The sequence below is a fragment of the Nipponia nippon genome, unplaced genomic scaffold (genome assembly GCF_047370975.1).
Source record: "Nipponia nippon isolate SJK-2023a ecotype South Korea unplaced genomic scaffold, ASM4737097v1 scaffold_2, whole genome shotgun sequence".
Lineage (NCBI taxonomy): Eukaryota > Metazoa > Chordata > Aves > Pelecaniformes > Threskiornithidae > Nipponia > Nipponia nippon.
In genome coordinates, this window is record NW_028262336.1 from 68,041,133 (window position 1) to 68,058,838 (window position 17,706).

Below are 17,706 nucleotides of genomic sequence, written 5' to 3' on the forward strand. Positions count from 1 at the left end.
AAGATTTTATCTCCTCCTTTATCTTCCGTCCAACAAAGGAGCCTGCTTATGCTGCCTGGTTCTCTTTGCAGATGGGGAAATACAACTGTGGTAATGATGGGAGACAGAAAGAAAAGAAAGTGTAGACTACAATAGGAAGAAGGTAAAGGAAATAGGAAAAGAACAGGAAGTAAAAGAAAAAGATGATTGATTTTACTACCTGCCTAGTTTCTGCAGTGCAATATACTCTGACTTCAGTGATCGTGTTTCACTTAATTTCTTGTTCATGATGTGGAATAAATATTCCAAAGAATGAGAATCTCTGAGGGGGAAAATGAGTGAAGAAAACAAGGTAAAAGGCAATATGAACAATGAAGGTAGGAAGAAAGAACAGAAAAGTGGAGGGATGGAGGAGGGAAGCAAACTCAGTGGTACACCTTAAGCATGGAGAAGGAAGGAAAAGAAACAAAAGAGGTGGAAAGGATAAAGTTAGTGAAGCCTGATTAAGAAATTCACATAAGAATTTCTTACTTGAATTATAAGAAGTTGTTTTCTTTATAGACAACTGAATCAAACAAAATGTAATTTGATGGTCCTCCTTCATTTATCTGCTTGATCAAATTTATAAGGCTGTTTCTACAACAGCCAGTTAGATTTTTCACAAGTACAATGGCGATGCTAGTTGGTCAGTCTGTTAGCTGTATAGTTTAATTTCTGAAAATGAGAGGGCAGCAAAATAGAGTATCTACCTGGCCATTGCTTTATCTATTTAAATCTCACTTCAAAGGAGAAATCAATTAAATAAAGGAAGAAACAAAAGAGGGAAGGACAAAAAGGTCCTCATACTCAGGCAAGGATGGGATCTCTGCACCATTCGTTTTCATTCAACTGTTCTGGGACATACACACAGCTCTGGTGAATATCTTATTTGTTTACCTGGTAAACTATAGTCTTAGGTGACAAGACAGATGTCTCATTACTACACGTGATGTGTCAAACTGCTTTTATCTATGTCCTCCATGTTCTATAACGAGCTAGAGTCTGACCCAGGACTTCAAACTCCTATTGGCATCAGTAGGAGGTTTGTGGTCCAAGACTGCAAAGGTTTGCAACCTGGATATATGTTATGCAAAGACCTCAAATAACAGGTCACAAGGCCATATTTAAATCAGGTCTTACAATGAAAGAAATCACGTGAAGTCAAGAAGGTCACTGTCACAGCTAATATGAAACTATTATCTCTACAGGATTGACAAGGTTCGCCATAAGAGCACTCTCCCTTGCCCAGATCTTCAGCTTCTGACTTTCTGAAAGAGTTTCAAAAGTCAGATGATACTTGATGTCACCCTCTAAAATCTGTATGCATCTCTGCCCTCTTAGCAATGACTTCACTCTCCAAATGCTAATTGTACCGTGCTGCCTCTGCTCTTAAGAAGTAACATTAGCCTTCTGTCTTTATAATGGTAGCGCTCAAATTCCATGTTCTTTTGCCTGCTATCAGTAACAGGAACAGAAAAAAGTGGAACAAGGCATTAGTCCTGTGATACTCCTTCCCTGGAGACATTTCATACTCTTGCAAATTAGTGACATTATGCCTGTATTATCCAGAAAGCCAGTGAGCTTGCACGCAGATATAAATCTATTTTGCCACCTATCTTGCCCCCTATCCCCAGCCTCCTACTGCCCACTCACGTTGCCGACTCCACTGGCACCTGTGTGTCACGATGATGAAATAATTTTATCCCTACACAACATACTTAACCCAAAATCACAGCTGCAACCTGTTATCACTATACAACAGGTTACCAACAAGATTAGCAACAGAGTCTCTTGGGTTATTTCAGCTGTTAAAGAACTTCTCTGAGGTTAAAACATCTCTGAAGCTTAGTACAGTCACAGTTACAGATGGTGCCACCAAGCAGAAGTGTTCATATATGTTTAAAAATCAGATCTCAAATAATTCATAGTTCATAACAACTCACAACTTGTCCAATGTGTACTGCCATTTATATACAGCGAATAAATATTTGTATCATTCTGAGGGCTGAATAAAATTTGATATTTAACTTTGTAATTGCTGTACTATTTTATTATTTTGCTTGCTTAGGCCCAACTTCATCTGCCCAAAATAGCTTCTTTAACAGAAGGCTTCCCCAGGATTAGCAGGGTGGGCATATTTTTCAAAAAATCTTTCTCACAACTGGAGAAACTGGGGGGAGGGGGGTAGTGGAAGGGATGTTAAAATAACATTCGATGTGCCTTTGATTCTTTTCAAGTATTACAAAGCAGACATGCAAATTACAATTAAAAACAGAAAAATGCCTTCTTAAACAAAGGAACTGGAGTGTTCACCCTGAGTTTCCCCACTTAACAATTTTTTTCACTTTTAAAATAAAGCTATATTTTGTTTTTCACTGCAAACTGTGACCCAGATAACAAAGGACCATACAAAGGTGCACAAAGTGGACAGTTTCTGTCCCTTCTTGAATATTTCTTCCCAAGATTGCCATTTCCTAAACATTGCAGCGACACAGCTACAAAGATTTGACACTCTCAGCTCAACTGTTAATTTTACAGTGATTGACATTTTGTCCAGCAGTGTCACAGGAGCTTGTTGGCTAAAGTGGTTGCTAGAGTACAGTTCAGGGGTCAGACTTCACTAGAACTTGGTTGCTGAAAGAGAGACACAATGTCATTTAATTGTTCTGTGCATTTCAAAGGGTTATGTGTATATTCCTAGTGAAATATGGATTAAAGCACTGAGAAATAAATGCCATGTTATGTAAAGTTTTAATTGTTGATATAATTGTTTGGAACATTTGGGGCAATAGATAATTTAACAATGAAAACGTAATTTGGCACCTTGAGCCAGATCTTGTTTATTGCATTTCCTTTGAAGTGGAGTAAAATTTTTTGTAATGTCCCCATTGTCCACAATACCTTTGCTTTAACAGTTTAATTCTGCTTACAGAAGAATTCCTCTTCTCTGTTTTAAATAATTGTTTCATCACTGTATTTTCAAAATTTACTATATGAACGTTGGTTTCTTGTAACTTTTTGTTGGACTGCCTTATCAAGGTGGAGGATAAGTTAGCATTGCAGCAGAAAAGCATTCTTCCACAGTAAAACTTCCTTAGAAGGCATTATGAAACAAGCAAAGCAAAGATGGCTTATTTCACAGATAAAGAAGGTTAAATTAGGAAATCAGTAAAGACAGTGTACTCCAAGGGAAAGGAAAATGGACAGAATTTGAAAGCCTATGCTCACCATGGGCTCTAGGAAAGTTCCACTAAGCTTTCTCATTTTATTCCTCCTTTGGCTTTCTAAATTTTCTATATAACTACCTGATGGAGGGCCTGATTCCTACTATTTCTTTATTAATATTTTGTTAATACAACCTCAGTTACAACTCTAGTGTCTGTATCTTAAAATAATATGACAAATAAGGAAAAAGAAACTCTGTTTTGAAATAAAACATCCAAAATGAAAATTGTCAGGGAAAAGTCCAATTGGAAGTGTGAAAATACAGTGAAGGCATGTGAAGCAAAGAACACAAGATGTTCTACAACCAGGGGAACTAAAGAAGCTACATCCTGCAAATCCACTGCACTTGGATGATGATCCAGCTCTTCTGGTACCTTGTGCTAGTCTAGCTGGGCCACTGGCATCACTCACGCTGGCGAGCTCAGTGCTAAGCACGTGCTTGCCAGGCAGTCCACACGAGCTGCCTTGTTGTTCCCTTTCAGAATAGCTGTGGTTGGACTTACAACTGCCTTCATGACAGCTCCCAAAGCCCACAAAGCCTGTGTAAACACCCTGGCTCTCAGAGCTCCTTGCCTGTTAGCAGCCAAGAAGTTCAAAAGTTATTGGGTGGAGAAGGACTTAGAGGTGCACAGACAGAACCATCACGTAGAATTAGTTAACCGAGGAAGCCCAGTTAAAATAGTAAGAAAACAGCAAACCCCAGGCAAAATTTTAAGAATTAATTCCTGCAAGTACTGAGAAGTACATCTTGCTTACCCTCAATTTCTGTATATTACCCAGGTTTGTCTATACCTCTATGAATTCAGATAACTGGATCATTATTGTTTGGCAAGTGCCAATTCCAGTGTAAACAAATCCTATAAATTATCTGTTTGGGGAAAAATATGACAAAATATAAATCATGTAAGGAGGAATGTACCTGTCATTTCAGATCAAATAAGTGACAGGGTTTTATTGTCTGTGTTTCATTTTCAATTCTGACCAAAGGCACTACGTTCAGAAGTGCAGGAATACCCAACAAAACAAACAAAAAAACCTACTCCTGTAGTACTTGAATTATAATCAGAAATGCTGGAAAACTTCTGACAGAATTTGTTCATACAAGATTTCCACCAGCTTTAAAGGAAGATTTAGATCAGCATAGAGACACAGGCTGTTTTGTATGAACTTCTGAAACCAATCTCTTATTGTACCACCCTAAACTGTGAGCATTACTACTCCAAATTCCCACTCCGACAATAAGATATAGCCAGGGAAGAGAGAGTAAGCTTGCAACCTTTTGGGGAACCAGAATAATTGCTTTCTTCTCAGTTTGCAGAGTACATAGGCGAGACACTGAGTCTTGCTCCATGACTGAGGTTTCTAGATTTGAAATAAATATGTGCAAGCAAGGCTGCTAAATATAAAATAATGTGTTTGTATCATCAGTAGTGATATCTGTAACTGAACAACCCTGCATGTTAGTTGGAAATTATATTTCTAAAGTAAACTAAACTGGAAAGTGTATTTCTAAAAAATTTTTATTATAAATAGGATGTCCAAATCTATAACTGTACCGCAGTAGCCTACTGCATTTATAACACATTGAATTATAATGTAAAAATTAAAGATTATTAACTTGAACAGAATGCCTGTGGTGATGCTAAACTGAGGAAATCAAAAGCTTTCAAGGCATACCACTTTCAAAGACAATGATTTCTCTTAGTTCCAGATTATTTGGCTTAAAAATGTGATTGATATCACAATTAAACCATTGGATATTGACATTCCTGGCTGCTAACATATACAAAATTATAACATTTCATTTGATATATTGATTATGGTTTTTTTGATTCACCAAATTAGCCATCAGCATCCCATAAACCATTGGCTTGATTGACTAAGGATCCCTAGCTTTTAACAAGCCTATAAACTATGCTTAGGCTTCCTAGGCAACTCCTTACTTATCTTGTCAGTGCATAATGCATTTTCATATCCTGAACAGCAGGAGCAAAATGCAGTCAGAAGGAGGCTAATTATGAAAAGTCAACCTATGGGCTATTTAAGAGCATAACATAGTTATCTTATTCTGTAACTTTCATACAACTTTTATACAAAGTCAGCTCATGGTGTTGAGCATAGATGAGTGATGGTGGCTTGCTATAAACTAAAAGTAATTGTGAATAACTGGTAGTAAACTCTTCAATAACTTGGCCAAATGCTTTCCTACTGTAAAACACTCAATTTCAGTGAGTGAACACGTGATGAGATGCGAAGTGACTGAAAACAAAAAGGTGGAAAGACTGATCCAGATCATCCTGAGTGCTTTAAATGGATTTTTTTTTTTCCTTTTTTTAACCAGTTCAGTAGCAAAGACTTAATATGATGTTTAGGGGAATAGATAGCAGCAGAAAAAGACCAAAGTCACAAAGAAAACTGAAACAGGTAACATTAATGTGAAATAGTAGTGAGTTTTTTATTAAATTTGAAGATGAAAACACAGCTTCACATAGCTTAAATGGGACATTATGAATGTTCTGCAAAATAAAGTGCTTTAACATTGCTGGAATTGTAAGAGTATAAAGTGCAATTCTAAAACTTCTTTAAAACATGATGATGTATGTGTTTTTACCATGGAAACACAAAGTTTTGACACAGAAGGGTTGCCACTGGGTTTGCAGAGAGTTCCTTTCCACTAGCAGTATGTATAGTGTTATACTAAGACCCCTATCTCAAATCTGTGTCAAATCTGTATTCTGTAAGTGTAAGGTTTTTAATATAATGCAGAGGTCAAACCAGAAAATGATAAAGTTGTTTAATTTATAAATTAGGGGTTAATAAGTATTTTTCCAAGAAATATTCCTAATTACATGCAATTTATAAAGAATGTAGGAATGACAGAAGTATAAGTGGAGCTTTGAGTAGTTAACCTAACACATTATAGGAGACTGACTGCTCCTTTGTCATTGCTTCAGTGTTACACTGCCTGTTCTATCTTCTGTACATTCATACAGCATATACAGCCTCTGAAAAGCAAATGATCTACTCACAGTTGCACAGTTATTGGAATATCTGGCCATTGATATTTATGTGTAATATTTTATGTAATGAGTGATTCATTTTACAAGACTAAAAAAAAGATTATTTTTTCACATTGTCTGCCTTGCTGCTTGGGGAGAGCCAGTCAACCTGCATGAAGCAAAGGGAGCAGGAAAAGCAGAGAGTTGATGTGTCAGAGAGGTCCAAGCAATGAGAGACAAAAATCAAACTCATGTACTGCAAAGCAAGTTTGGCAATGCTAGATTCCCATTTTCACTGAATCATGTAACAGGAGACAGAGGGATTCTACCATAAAACTGAGCAGTAAATTCCTTAACACTCTATGCCTTCTAATTTAAGTTGCAAAACAATGGATTTCCTCAGATTAAAGAATAAACTTGAAAAAGATACTTTTAACACTTGATTTTCTCTGCAAAGGACCGGTCTGGTCCTAAGTTAACTCCAGGATATACACTGGGACAGAAGTATTCTTCCAGTTCTGTAAGGAAATACCTTGGAGATGGATATTTGCTGTTTGTGAATTGGTATCTTCATTTTTTTGGGGCAACTCTCCAAAGCAACCTCAATAGGAAAATTCAAGATTTGCTAAATCTGTTTCCCATGCGAACAACACCTTACAAAAGAATCTTGCCGCTAGGGAAGAACATTTCACATTTGATAGATCGTTTTGTTGATTTCCATTTTGATTTTTTTTCTCATAATTTAACCACTTGTTGGAAACTTTGACTTGCTCTTGGTCTTAAAGCTTGCCTTCTACTAAGCAGTCTTAAGATGATCTGATACCCACCAAGTTCTGTAGGCTACAGAAAGGTGGGAACACTTCCATACCTGCAGTGTCTTTAAGCACAGAAAACAGAAAAGGTAAATATTAGATGATGACACTACAGAACAGAGAATTTTTCTTCTTCTGGCACAAGCCCATGCTGTTTTTGCAAACAGCAAGTGGCTTACCACTCTGAGAACAGCCATAGTCGTGACAGAAGTGCTGACTTTTTATTAGCTTGATTTTTGTGCTCAGGGGGAAGCCACAGTAGATCGGCAGCTACAAACCCTTTCCTGTGATCACAGGAGCACTCACTCTTATATCTCTGTTGTTTATTCCCAAAGAAAAGGGTCGAGTCTCTGCTTCCATATATTTAATTGCTAACATTATCACAATCATTTCTGTCGAGTCAGGAGACTCCAACCGTATCTGGCTAAGGATACAATATAGAAATGGTCTGGCCCTGAAGGGCTTCTACTCTGAATATATCACTAGAGACAAGCAGCTAAAGAAAGAAAACCAGTAAAAACAAATAAACAAAAACCAGATGGACCTTATATGAGAGAGAAAGAACAGGACAATAGCTATGAGCAGCATCATATACAATAAGCACAACTGCTCATGGGTGAATGTCTGATTTATAAAGATTCTGAGCTCAGTGATGTGAATTAGCAATGCCTTGAGAAAGCTTCTTGCAAAGGACTTTGGGGCAGAAATGTAAAATTCCTGGATCCCAGTCAGGCTTAAGCATGAAATAAATAGTGCTGTAAGACTGCCCTGCCAGAAACTATGAACCTCTCCTGAACACACAAATGGGTTGAAAACTGAAGTAGCACTTTAAGGTCAGAAAGTAGAGTCTGGTAGTTTAGCAAGCATTTGAAGACCATAGCTTTGGACTTAGGCAGCTAAGCTGCAACTCAGACAACTTCAGGTGCCTTCATTTCTTTTCATTATCATCTCTTGGGAAAATGTGGGAGGCAAAAATGACTAGACTAAGAAAAACAGTATCATTAAGGGTTACGGTGCATGCAGAATTCATTAGCCACAGTATGTGTCCAATAAAAGAGTAATTAATGAATCATTAGTAATGGCCACCAAACTTATGGGAAGTATCTTTTTGTAATTACTCTTTGGCAGGAAAAAAAAAAAACAAAACCAACTGAAAAACGTTGCTAGTAGGAAATAAACTATATCGCCACAAAATAAACAAGCTACGAAGCTTGATGAAGATTATAGGGTTAACGTGAATAAGGGTACACTTTCTGATATTCTTCCCAGTCCTTTTGAAAAGATTGAAGGTGGCAAGATGTACTGAAAATAAAATTAATGTCTTCTTTAAAGAAATTACTGTTTTTTAAAATAATAAACTCAAACTTTTCAGGAAAAATTCAGATGAGAGTTACGCATACTGCCATCACTTTGTTCTTCCCTGGCAGTTAATAGTTAAGCTAGACATATTTTGAGAATTGCACATGAAAAGTAAAATACTGGCATGGTACTAATTCTCATTGCTTCATGTCATATCACAACATGCATGTCAAAGGAGTAGCCTCTTCTCATGGTAAAATCTTTAAAATAAAACTAAAGCATAATTATGTTTATAAATTATACTAACAAATTACTTATACTATAAAGTATTATTATAAGTAAAAGTAAAGTAGACCTAAAATAAATATAGATTTAAGAGTTTTATTCTATAATTGCATCATGTTTCACTTGCTAATGATGACAACAGAAGGCAAAAGTGTACTATTGATGTGTAATTCCAAGACTGCTAATATGCCAAAATGGCGTATCATGCAGATATCAAGGGAATCCATCCTGAGATTAGTGCATACCCACTTCTACTTTCACTGCATTTACTACTAATAAAGACAAAGAAAACTAGCACCCTTCTGATTTGGTGTGGCTATTTTCCTATGTGGCACACTGATACTCCTCATTGTAAGAGCTCTGACTTGGACAGCATCTCAGGCCAACCATTCCAATATTACAGCAGCAGCAAACATGGTACAAGAATTTTAGGAACTATTTAGCCTAAGCCAAAACCACTACCAGAAACAGTGGTCCCTGCCAGTCCTGCTCTGACAACTCATTTCACTTCTAGGTGAATTTGGCTTTGGAACAGATTCCGGTTAAAATAGCTCCTAGCTCCTCAACATCACCACCACCCTCGCAGGTGTAATTTTGACCTGAAAGTATTTCTCCAGCCCAGGTCACCATGCCATCACCTGAATGTTTGTGTTGACACAAAGGATGGTGTAGAAATGAGGAAATGAGCAGATAAAGGTAGAAGGGCAGAAGCACTTCTAGCCAGCTTATTCCAGTGTAACCTTCTCATGGATCTATGAGTCCTTTTTGCTTGTTAATCCACTGTTTCCTTCCTTGTAAGCACTTATATGAAATGGCCTTTCTAGCTATGGAAAGCTTCTCTGAACTCCCCCATCTTCATTCAGCCTGTGATTCCACATTGGAGGGAAGCTTATTTCTTTACTTTTCAAATTTGTTACTAGGCACACTCATCACGCTATACATGCATGCACAGAATTCTATCCACAACTCAGCTTTATAACTGCAGGTATTTTAAGATTACAGATCATAGGCCAAATGTACAGAATTTCTTACTCAGGAATGAAGAGGATGCTTGATAAGAGAGGTTGGAGAAAACAAAGTAAAACACATAAGCTTGGAGTATTTCAGAACTGCAGAATTGCAGTTATTTGGTTCTGAGAGGAAATGAAACTGAGATCTTGAAAACTTCTCCACAAACCCCTCTTCAAGCGAAAAATCAAAGAAAAACCACATGACCTCAGGGCCAGAAAAGAAGCCCTGATCCATGCTGCTTATTAGCATAGATGTAACCAATGAATCATCTCTCACAGTGGTGGAAGAACATTCTCTGGCTGATAGCTAATGCTGTTTTACAGCTGAAATAGCAAGAAAGCAGAAATCCACTTTGATCACACCCACAAGTTCATGCACACACACACGACCAGGTGACAGCAAAGGGGTAGATGAATAACTTAAGTTACATCAAGAATATTGTTCAGATTATTAATATTATTGTCAGAAAAGCAATAGAAATTTCCTGTATATCCTTTACTTTCCAGACATGCCTTATTTATATTCTACCAATGGACTAACATGATGAGAATATCCCATTTTTAATACCTCTTTATGAACTTCTAAAAGATCTCAATTCCCTTCTGTTTTCTCATTTAGAGCTAGCAGAAGCAAGCTATTTACAAAGAACTGTTTCTAGCTGTTTTAGTAAGTTGCAGCTATACTTATCTCCTACTGCAAATTACCAGATGCTTTCCTTTCAGCTTCCATTTTCACAAGTGACCTTTACATGTAATTAATTAGCCACATAAAGGATACTTTAGGACAGCATATCTACGGGTTGCCTTGATGTGATATGCAAATGTCTTGCCAAGCACTGATGCCATCAACAAAGCACCTTCTTGTCACATTCTCCATCAGGTCACTGATTTATAGTAAGGTACAGTGGGCTCGGCAGGGATCAAGACAGTGGGGCTTAACACATGCTTTGACATCCTGATACAAAATCATCAGTAGCAACTATTCCTTGATATCAAAGCCATTTAAGTACATTGAAATACAATATTCTTTGTGGACTACTACATAATACTTAGCTTGGCAGTTAGCCTTTTTCTTGAAGTGTGCACAAATATTATTTTCTGCTTCTTCTCCGTCTACACTTATAGGCAACTTCACAAAGACATTAACCAATTAGCAGTGTCCAAAGTTCCTACTTTAAAGAAAATGCTGAAAACAGTGCCTTAGGGTATTTCTTATTTTTATCAACATGAATATACCTAAACACGAGTTAATATTTATGAGAAGGTAATATGAACATACAGTAATGCTTTCCTAATACTGCTAGTACCTCTGCTTAAATGTCACTGCTCACTGGATAAATAACTATTCCATTCTGACTAGGTTATAAAAAGGTTACCATTTGCTTCAACCAATCAACAATCAGTTCCACACATAATTAATTTATACATTTATAATTTAGAAACTTATAAGCTATGTTTTTTCATAAACTACGCTTTTAAAAGAAACATTTAATTACAATATTCAGATGTATTTGAAGACTTAATATACAGAACTTCAAATATTCATGGAAGTCTGTATCCACATAAACATAATGCAATAAAAATGGAAATGGATACATATGATTGTATTTACATGTTCATTTTCTTGTAACTCTAAAACAGCATTATTAGCTGCTTTTGAGTATCATATCCTCTCCATTTCATAGTATTAAATTTCCTTATAATTAGAGGTAGTTCAAGAGCAATTACAAGATTTGTCAAATGGATCAGCCTTTATTCCTGGTCAAATTAAAATCAACATTTTTTTTTCCTGTCTCCCATTAAGTTCGGCAAACCCTTGCCAATATTTCAGCCAACAGCAATTGTCAAAGTGAAAAGATTGAGCAACAAATTACTTTGAGCAACTACATCAAATTCACCAGACTCATTGCTTTCAGGTAGGATGAAGGAAGAAAAGGGATTAACAGATTAAAAGTTCCAAGTGAATTCAAAGTTTGACCATTATAAACCCAGCATATTTGGATGAAACTCTGTTTCACTGGAGATTTCTAATACATTTATTCACAATCTTGAAGTTATTTATCACTGCAATAATGCTGTGGATAAAGGTACTGGTTAAAGTCCATTTTGAAGTTGGAGAGCTAAGTAACAAGCTCATGGCCACACAAACATGTGAAGCAGAGTGGAAGCTCCAATACAGGTGCCCCAACTCAGAGGTTTATAATTCAGTCAAGGACTTCCCATTTTTATTGTCACTAGATTCTATTTCTAATCCTGATCCATGTAATATTAGCAAACACACACAGCAGTTTTGAATTCTTTACCATTAACTCTTTGCTCCTAATTAGATGCAGCTAGATGGAGTGGCAATTCCCCAAGAGAATTCATGAACTTGAGATGTAATTAAACCTTTTCCATTTCTATTTTGCTTTAACATATGATACAGAGATCAGTACACAGAAAGAAATCAGTTGGAGGAAAAAATAAAATGGAAATCTCAACTGTTGAGTCCTGGGGGAAACAGCTGAAAGGCAGGAGTTACAAATTGGTTAATAGAAAGATAAATTTTCACCTGAGGATAAAGCACTGGGGACGCTGCTCCTGGAATAGCATGTGGTAAGCTCTTTCAGCACAGGAAAATATATGTGGGGGAAGTGAGGAACACAATTTTCCAGAGTTACTTAAATAAAGCTGGGTGACCTAAAAAATTATAGAAAATTAACATGATCAATACATTTCAAACTAATTATGTTTCATCCCCTTAATCCTGGGTCTTTTGTAAGCCTCTCTAAGCATTATGAACAGAATCTCTGTATGTACATATGTGGTACCATTACAGTATCTATGAAGATTTTAATTAAAGAAAACAGAGCTGTAAGCATAGAAGATCTAATTAAGATACAAAATTAAACATAACTAGAGGACTCAACAATACTGGTTTGTGCACTGAGTAAAACAGAACCCAATAAGTTACTTTTTAATATCTCACGTTTATAGTTCTTCAGTGTCTTGACTTAAAAAATCTTACAAAATTAAATATGATCATCCCATGAAAAGTTAACATTTAAATTAAAGGCTTAAGTTATAAATTAATTCATTTATTACATGATCCCACAAATACTCTCTCTGCAATACAGAATAACTTCTGTGATACAGGTACTATCCTTATAACATGTACTATCCTTAAAGCTTAAGTATGAGTAGAATCAATTATCTGCTTCTGAAACCTTATTTTTTTTCTGAGGATATCCTGATGTTCTTTCAGCTAATACCAAGCAGATTTTAGAAAAATTAGACAGTCTGCTAATATCTACAATTGTGTTCTCTCAGAATAAATAAATATAATAAAGAAAATACAGAATGTGATTTCAGATAAGATTGTGAGCAGAAACAACATACCATTTTACAAATATCCTTAAAATAATAATTTTACCTACCTTTCTATATAGCCTTTCTCAGACCATCTCATGGGTTTAGAAAATTAACACAGGCTCTACAGAAACCCATGGCAGCTGGGGGACAACTGGAACACTATGAAGCATCTAGAATGATACTGGATGCTATCACTTAAACTACCAAATCCCTTCCTTTCCATCCTGTCCTATTTTCTCCAACTATTCTCTCTAACAACCCTTCCACCACAGTGCCATTTTGTATTTGCTCCTGTTTCCAAACTAATCGGGTGCTTATCACCCCTTCCTGTCCCATGCCTGTCTTATTTATTTACATATTAAACTATTGAATCTTGGGGCATCTACAACACTGTGGCTGAATGAATCCTCCCCAATACGGCCCTATTCTCATTCAGGCCTTTGAAGCTACCAGACTAACCAAGATTAAATCCACACCAATTCTCAAGGAATCATTGCAGCACGTCACAAAGCAGAAAGAAAAACCTTCATATACTTATTCTCATTGCATAATGTTGCAAGTGCTTTGCAAGTTCACATGTTTTTCTAACACAGAAACTTCAAGAATATATTTGCCCTAATCGGACACAAATAAATTCTGCACAAATGTAACAAAGCAGGATGACCATAGCACAAACTGCTTCTACAAACAGTTACTTTGAAGTGATGTCTGCATGTTCCTAGTAGCATAGTGCTACTATAATGTATAGTGTAGTAGTACAGTGTATTTCTGTGTAAAAATGCATTAATATTGTCAACTAGCAATTGCACTGAATTTCATACAAAGCACTGTATACCAGTGTCCATTAACATATGATTCTTTATGTCATCTCAGAGTGAATAATTGCTTACAAAAAGATTTATTTTAGTAGCATTCTGTTGGAGCTAAGTGTGGGAGGTCAGTGTAGGACAACAAAATAAAAATTGCTGAGCACTTATGAAAAGTGTTTTTAAAAAAGAGAAGAAAACCTAAAGAGGTTAAACCTAAAGAAAAATGTACATGATAATCTTTTCATTGCTTCATCCTGGTTTTTAAAACAGTGTCATGCCCAATATATCTTTGCAGTCTTTTTATGACAGCTAACAAACCACATACCTGAAACAAAAATGCTAGCTAATGAGCCACATCATATAGCGTGTCAGTGTCTACTGAGGAATTGACATCATCAATTTTTATTACTTTAATATACAGACCATCTAACACTTACAGACTTCAATATAATACTAGCTTAGCTGCTGCAGTATATTTAAGCATTTCAAAAACAGAGAAAAAGATAATTTACAACCATTTTTTTTTTTGATCACCTGGAAAATACCTTCCCAATGCACAATACCATGCAGATAATAATGATGGAGTAAAAGCAATGATCATCCAAGGTGACCCAAAAAATTACAGGACAAAAAGTGTCTCATCCTAAACTTGCTAAAACAGATCTATCACAGAGAGGTCAAGAGAAGATGCAACAAATGTTTGGGAAACATTTTAATACACAAACCTACCATCTAAATTCTTTTTCTTTACAGTATTCTCCCTTTGTGCAAAAAATCATGTATCTAATGTAAAATACATATGACAGAAAAAATATCATCATCTAAAACCTTGGGGATGATGGATGATTTCCATTTCTAGAAACTAAATTTAGACTGCCAACCTGGAATCTGCTGCTACTGCCATTGAATGTCACAGAATTTCTTTCTCTCAAATTTACTACTGATACACACAAAGCCACATGACATAGCATACAGCCACAGACTAGTTTGCTTACCAAATTTTGAACCCTTTATAATTCTTGTAAGCTAAATAAACATATCTGAACACTCCCTAACACAACAGTGAGCCTGATCTCTGTGCAGTAATGCAATCTCAGTGCAACAATGAGAAAATAACAGGGAGCGGGGGAAAGAAATCAACAGTTATTCTAATACTCTGTCTCTAAAATGGCTGAGTGAGGATGAAGCAGAGATCAAATCATTTGAATTTATGTTACTCCCGCTGATCTACAAAGGCCACTTAAGTTAGTATCAAAGTCTAGGTACTGAAATGATAAACCCCTTATAAATAACTAGTCTGTCTCATAAGTGAAAGATTAGAAAGATAAGGGTACTACTCGTCAAGAAAGAAACATCTGAAGCCCTTCCTAAGTGGCCTTCTGCATATGACAGTGCACACATGGACTCAAGTTCCCTTTGACCACATGCTGCCTGTGCCCAACACAAGCCACCTCCGTGTGACTGCCCCAGTGTAGTGCTAAGCTCATGCCGAGCCCTTTGCACTCATTGCCTGTACGGTGTCTGAACTGAGTGGCCTGGTGTGGAGCGCAGACGGCCATTTTGAGCCTTTCTGCACCATTCAAGGTTGTTATCACCGTCATCGTCTTTTGGGCAAGGGGGGTGTGAACTCAAACAACCACTACATGAAGTAAGTGTCTATTTTTGCAAGTTTGGCAATGGCAGAAACCACTGAGGTCATGTTATACATCAGGAACTGTTTTTAAACAATCAAAAGTGCTACTGCTCACACAAAACATTAGCAAGATGGCTGTTTTACAAATAAGACACAGAAAAACTAGTGGTACCTTGGAAGAAATTAAAAATTTTTTGCTAAAATTTTAAAACTAAGATGCTCCCAACATAAAAAAGGCCATATATGTTAACTAATTTTAGGGGTTTGGCCTGCTAAATGAAATATATGAATCCACTGAAAAAGAACCACACTATAACATTTTAAAGACAGAATGCTTACCATAGTAGAATAAATAGGAAGTTCTTTAAATGGGTTAACAAGCAACAGTATATCACCAATGTAGGTCTGAAAAAAAAAGAAGATATAATTGCTTTACTAAGTAATAAATTAAATCTTTAAGGAGGCTAATGGTTTTCTTTCAGAAAGGACTTTTGGCAAAGGCTCTTAAATCTAGCTATCAACATACCAAACATAATCCACAAATTCAGAGCTTTTATCTTCATAACTTTAAATTGAGATCTAAATTTACAATTCAGATAGCATTACTTATTCTTTTTTTTTTAATAAAACTGAGTTCTTCATAATGGAAAATTATGCATAGTAGAATTGCACTCTATATATTATTGGTAGATTATTTGAAAGTTAATTGGCAATTTACTATTTGTTAAACTACAAAAATGTGACATGCCTACCAAATAAAAAAGCTCCTCAAACAATTTTTTACAGGATAGATGACAGAATTTAGAAATGCTGTACTGATTACTCAGAACTGATACATTAAAATATGTTGCTTGTGGGGTAAGACAGAGCAATTGATACATATATAAGTATTTATACATGTGTATATGAACATAGGTACATGCATATAGAAAAAAAATCCCGGCTATATTAAAAATAGCAAACCATCCACTGATTGCAAAGGTGCCAAGATTTTATTATTTCATATTTAAACACTCATATGTGAAAGATGTACTTAAGTATAAGATTGCAGGTCGCCCTTGCTGGTATACTTCTCACTCCACAGAAGTAGCTGCTGCCATATCATGCTCTTAGCAAAATGCCAGACCCCTGTCTCTGAAGGAGTCAGACAGCAAACCATCATGTGAACAGTCTCAGTCATGCTGCCTTTTTCAAAATAAAGTATTTTGACTTGGGGAGGCACAAAATATTGCCTTTCATAGCAAATGTACTGTTTTTCTTCTGAAATGCAGTAATTTATTTTGTCTCTCTCCCCCACCCCGACTTCACTGTTGGGTTTTCCTGCAGCATGGAACTTAATAAAGTTTGCTGAAACATGAAACAGGATGTGTTCAGTGCTAAGGAGGATTTTGGTTTGGAATTGGAGTCCAAGGACTTTTCCTTCTAAGTCTGAGAACCAAATCACCCAAACGTGAAAGGGTTTTTAGCATTGATGCTGACACTCTACCAAAGCACGGTGGCTGCTGTTGAGCAGAATATTAATGATCACTGCTTATAAATTTCCATTAAGCTAAGGAGAATGCCAGAGCAGGATATGAGATCCTCTTAGGTAAAATCTTCAGTATTTTAAAATAAAAGACTTCCTTTTTATAAATACTGAGTATCTGTGGATCCTCTTGAATTCAGTTAGAGTTATGTGTTTGGCACCTTTGAAAGTGAGATAAAGCAAAAGAAATAGTCATAATAAAATAGGTTTTGATCCATGATTCTAAAAACCAGAATTTTTATTATTATTGAATGCCATAACAGCTAGAATTGAAGTTCCCAAAATTTCAAAGGTATTCACAGCAACATGCCAGTTCCCCATATTCCTTTAATCTAAACAGGGCGATCAACTTATACATTTGAAAACAATTTGCATGCTTCACATTAACGTGCCACTCAGCTGTTCAGTAAGTTAGAAATAAGTTATGAATAAGATATGTACAAGGATACAAAAATTTTCAGGTGCAGATTTTTCTCCAGAAGTAATCTATGCCTAACCAGATGCCTCCCGAGTTTAATATGGCAAAACCAGGAAAACCTGCTTTACAGAAATCTTGCTATAATTATTTCATTTTGTATCTAGATGATTAAAATTAAAATATAGCGAATGATTTCTGTAATATAGGAACAGATAATGAATAATTAAATCCCCCATGCTGAATTCTAAACTTTTAAAATCTAATTTCTTTTAAATTTCCAGAAATCATGTTTCCATGAAATCTATTTCCAGAAATCTATTAA

At 36.0% G+C, this 17,706-nt stretch overlaps 1 protein-coding gene across 1 annotated transcript in view; it reads right to left on the reverse strand.

Moving 5' to 3' along the window:
- Positions 1 to 17,706, reverse strand: part of MYO16 (myosin XVI) — a 399,305-nt gene that overhangs the window by 169,500 nt on the left and 212,099 nt on the right. Inside the window, exons 12-13 of the mRNA XM_087757041.1 lie at positions 15,781 to 15,846; positions 12,200 to 12,327 (exon numbers count right to left, since the gene is read on the reverse strand). Of these exons, the coding sequence (XP_087613167.1) occupies positions 12,200 to 12,327; positions 15,781 to 15,846 (194 nt within the window). The remainder of the gene's footprint in view (positions 1 to 12,199; positions 12,328 to 15,780; positions 15,847 to 17,706) is intronic.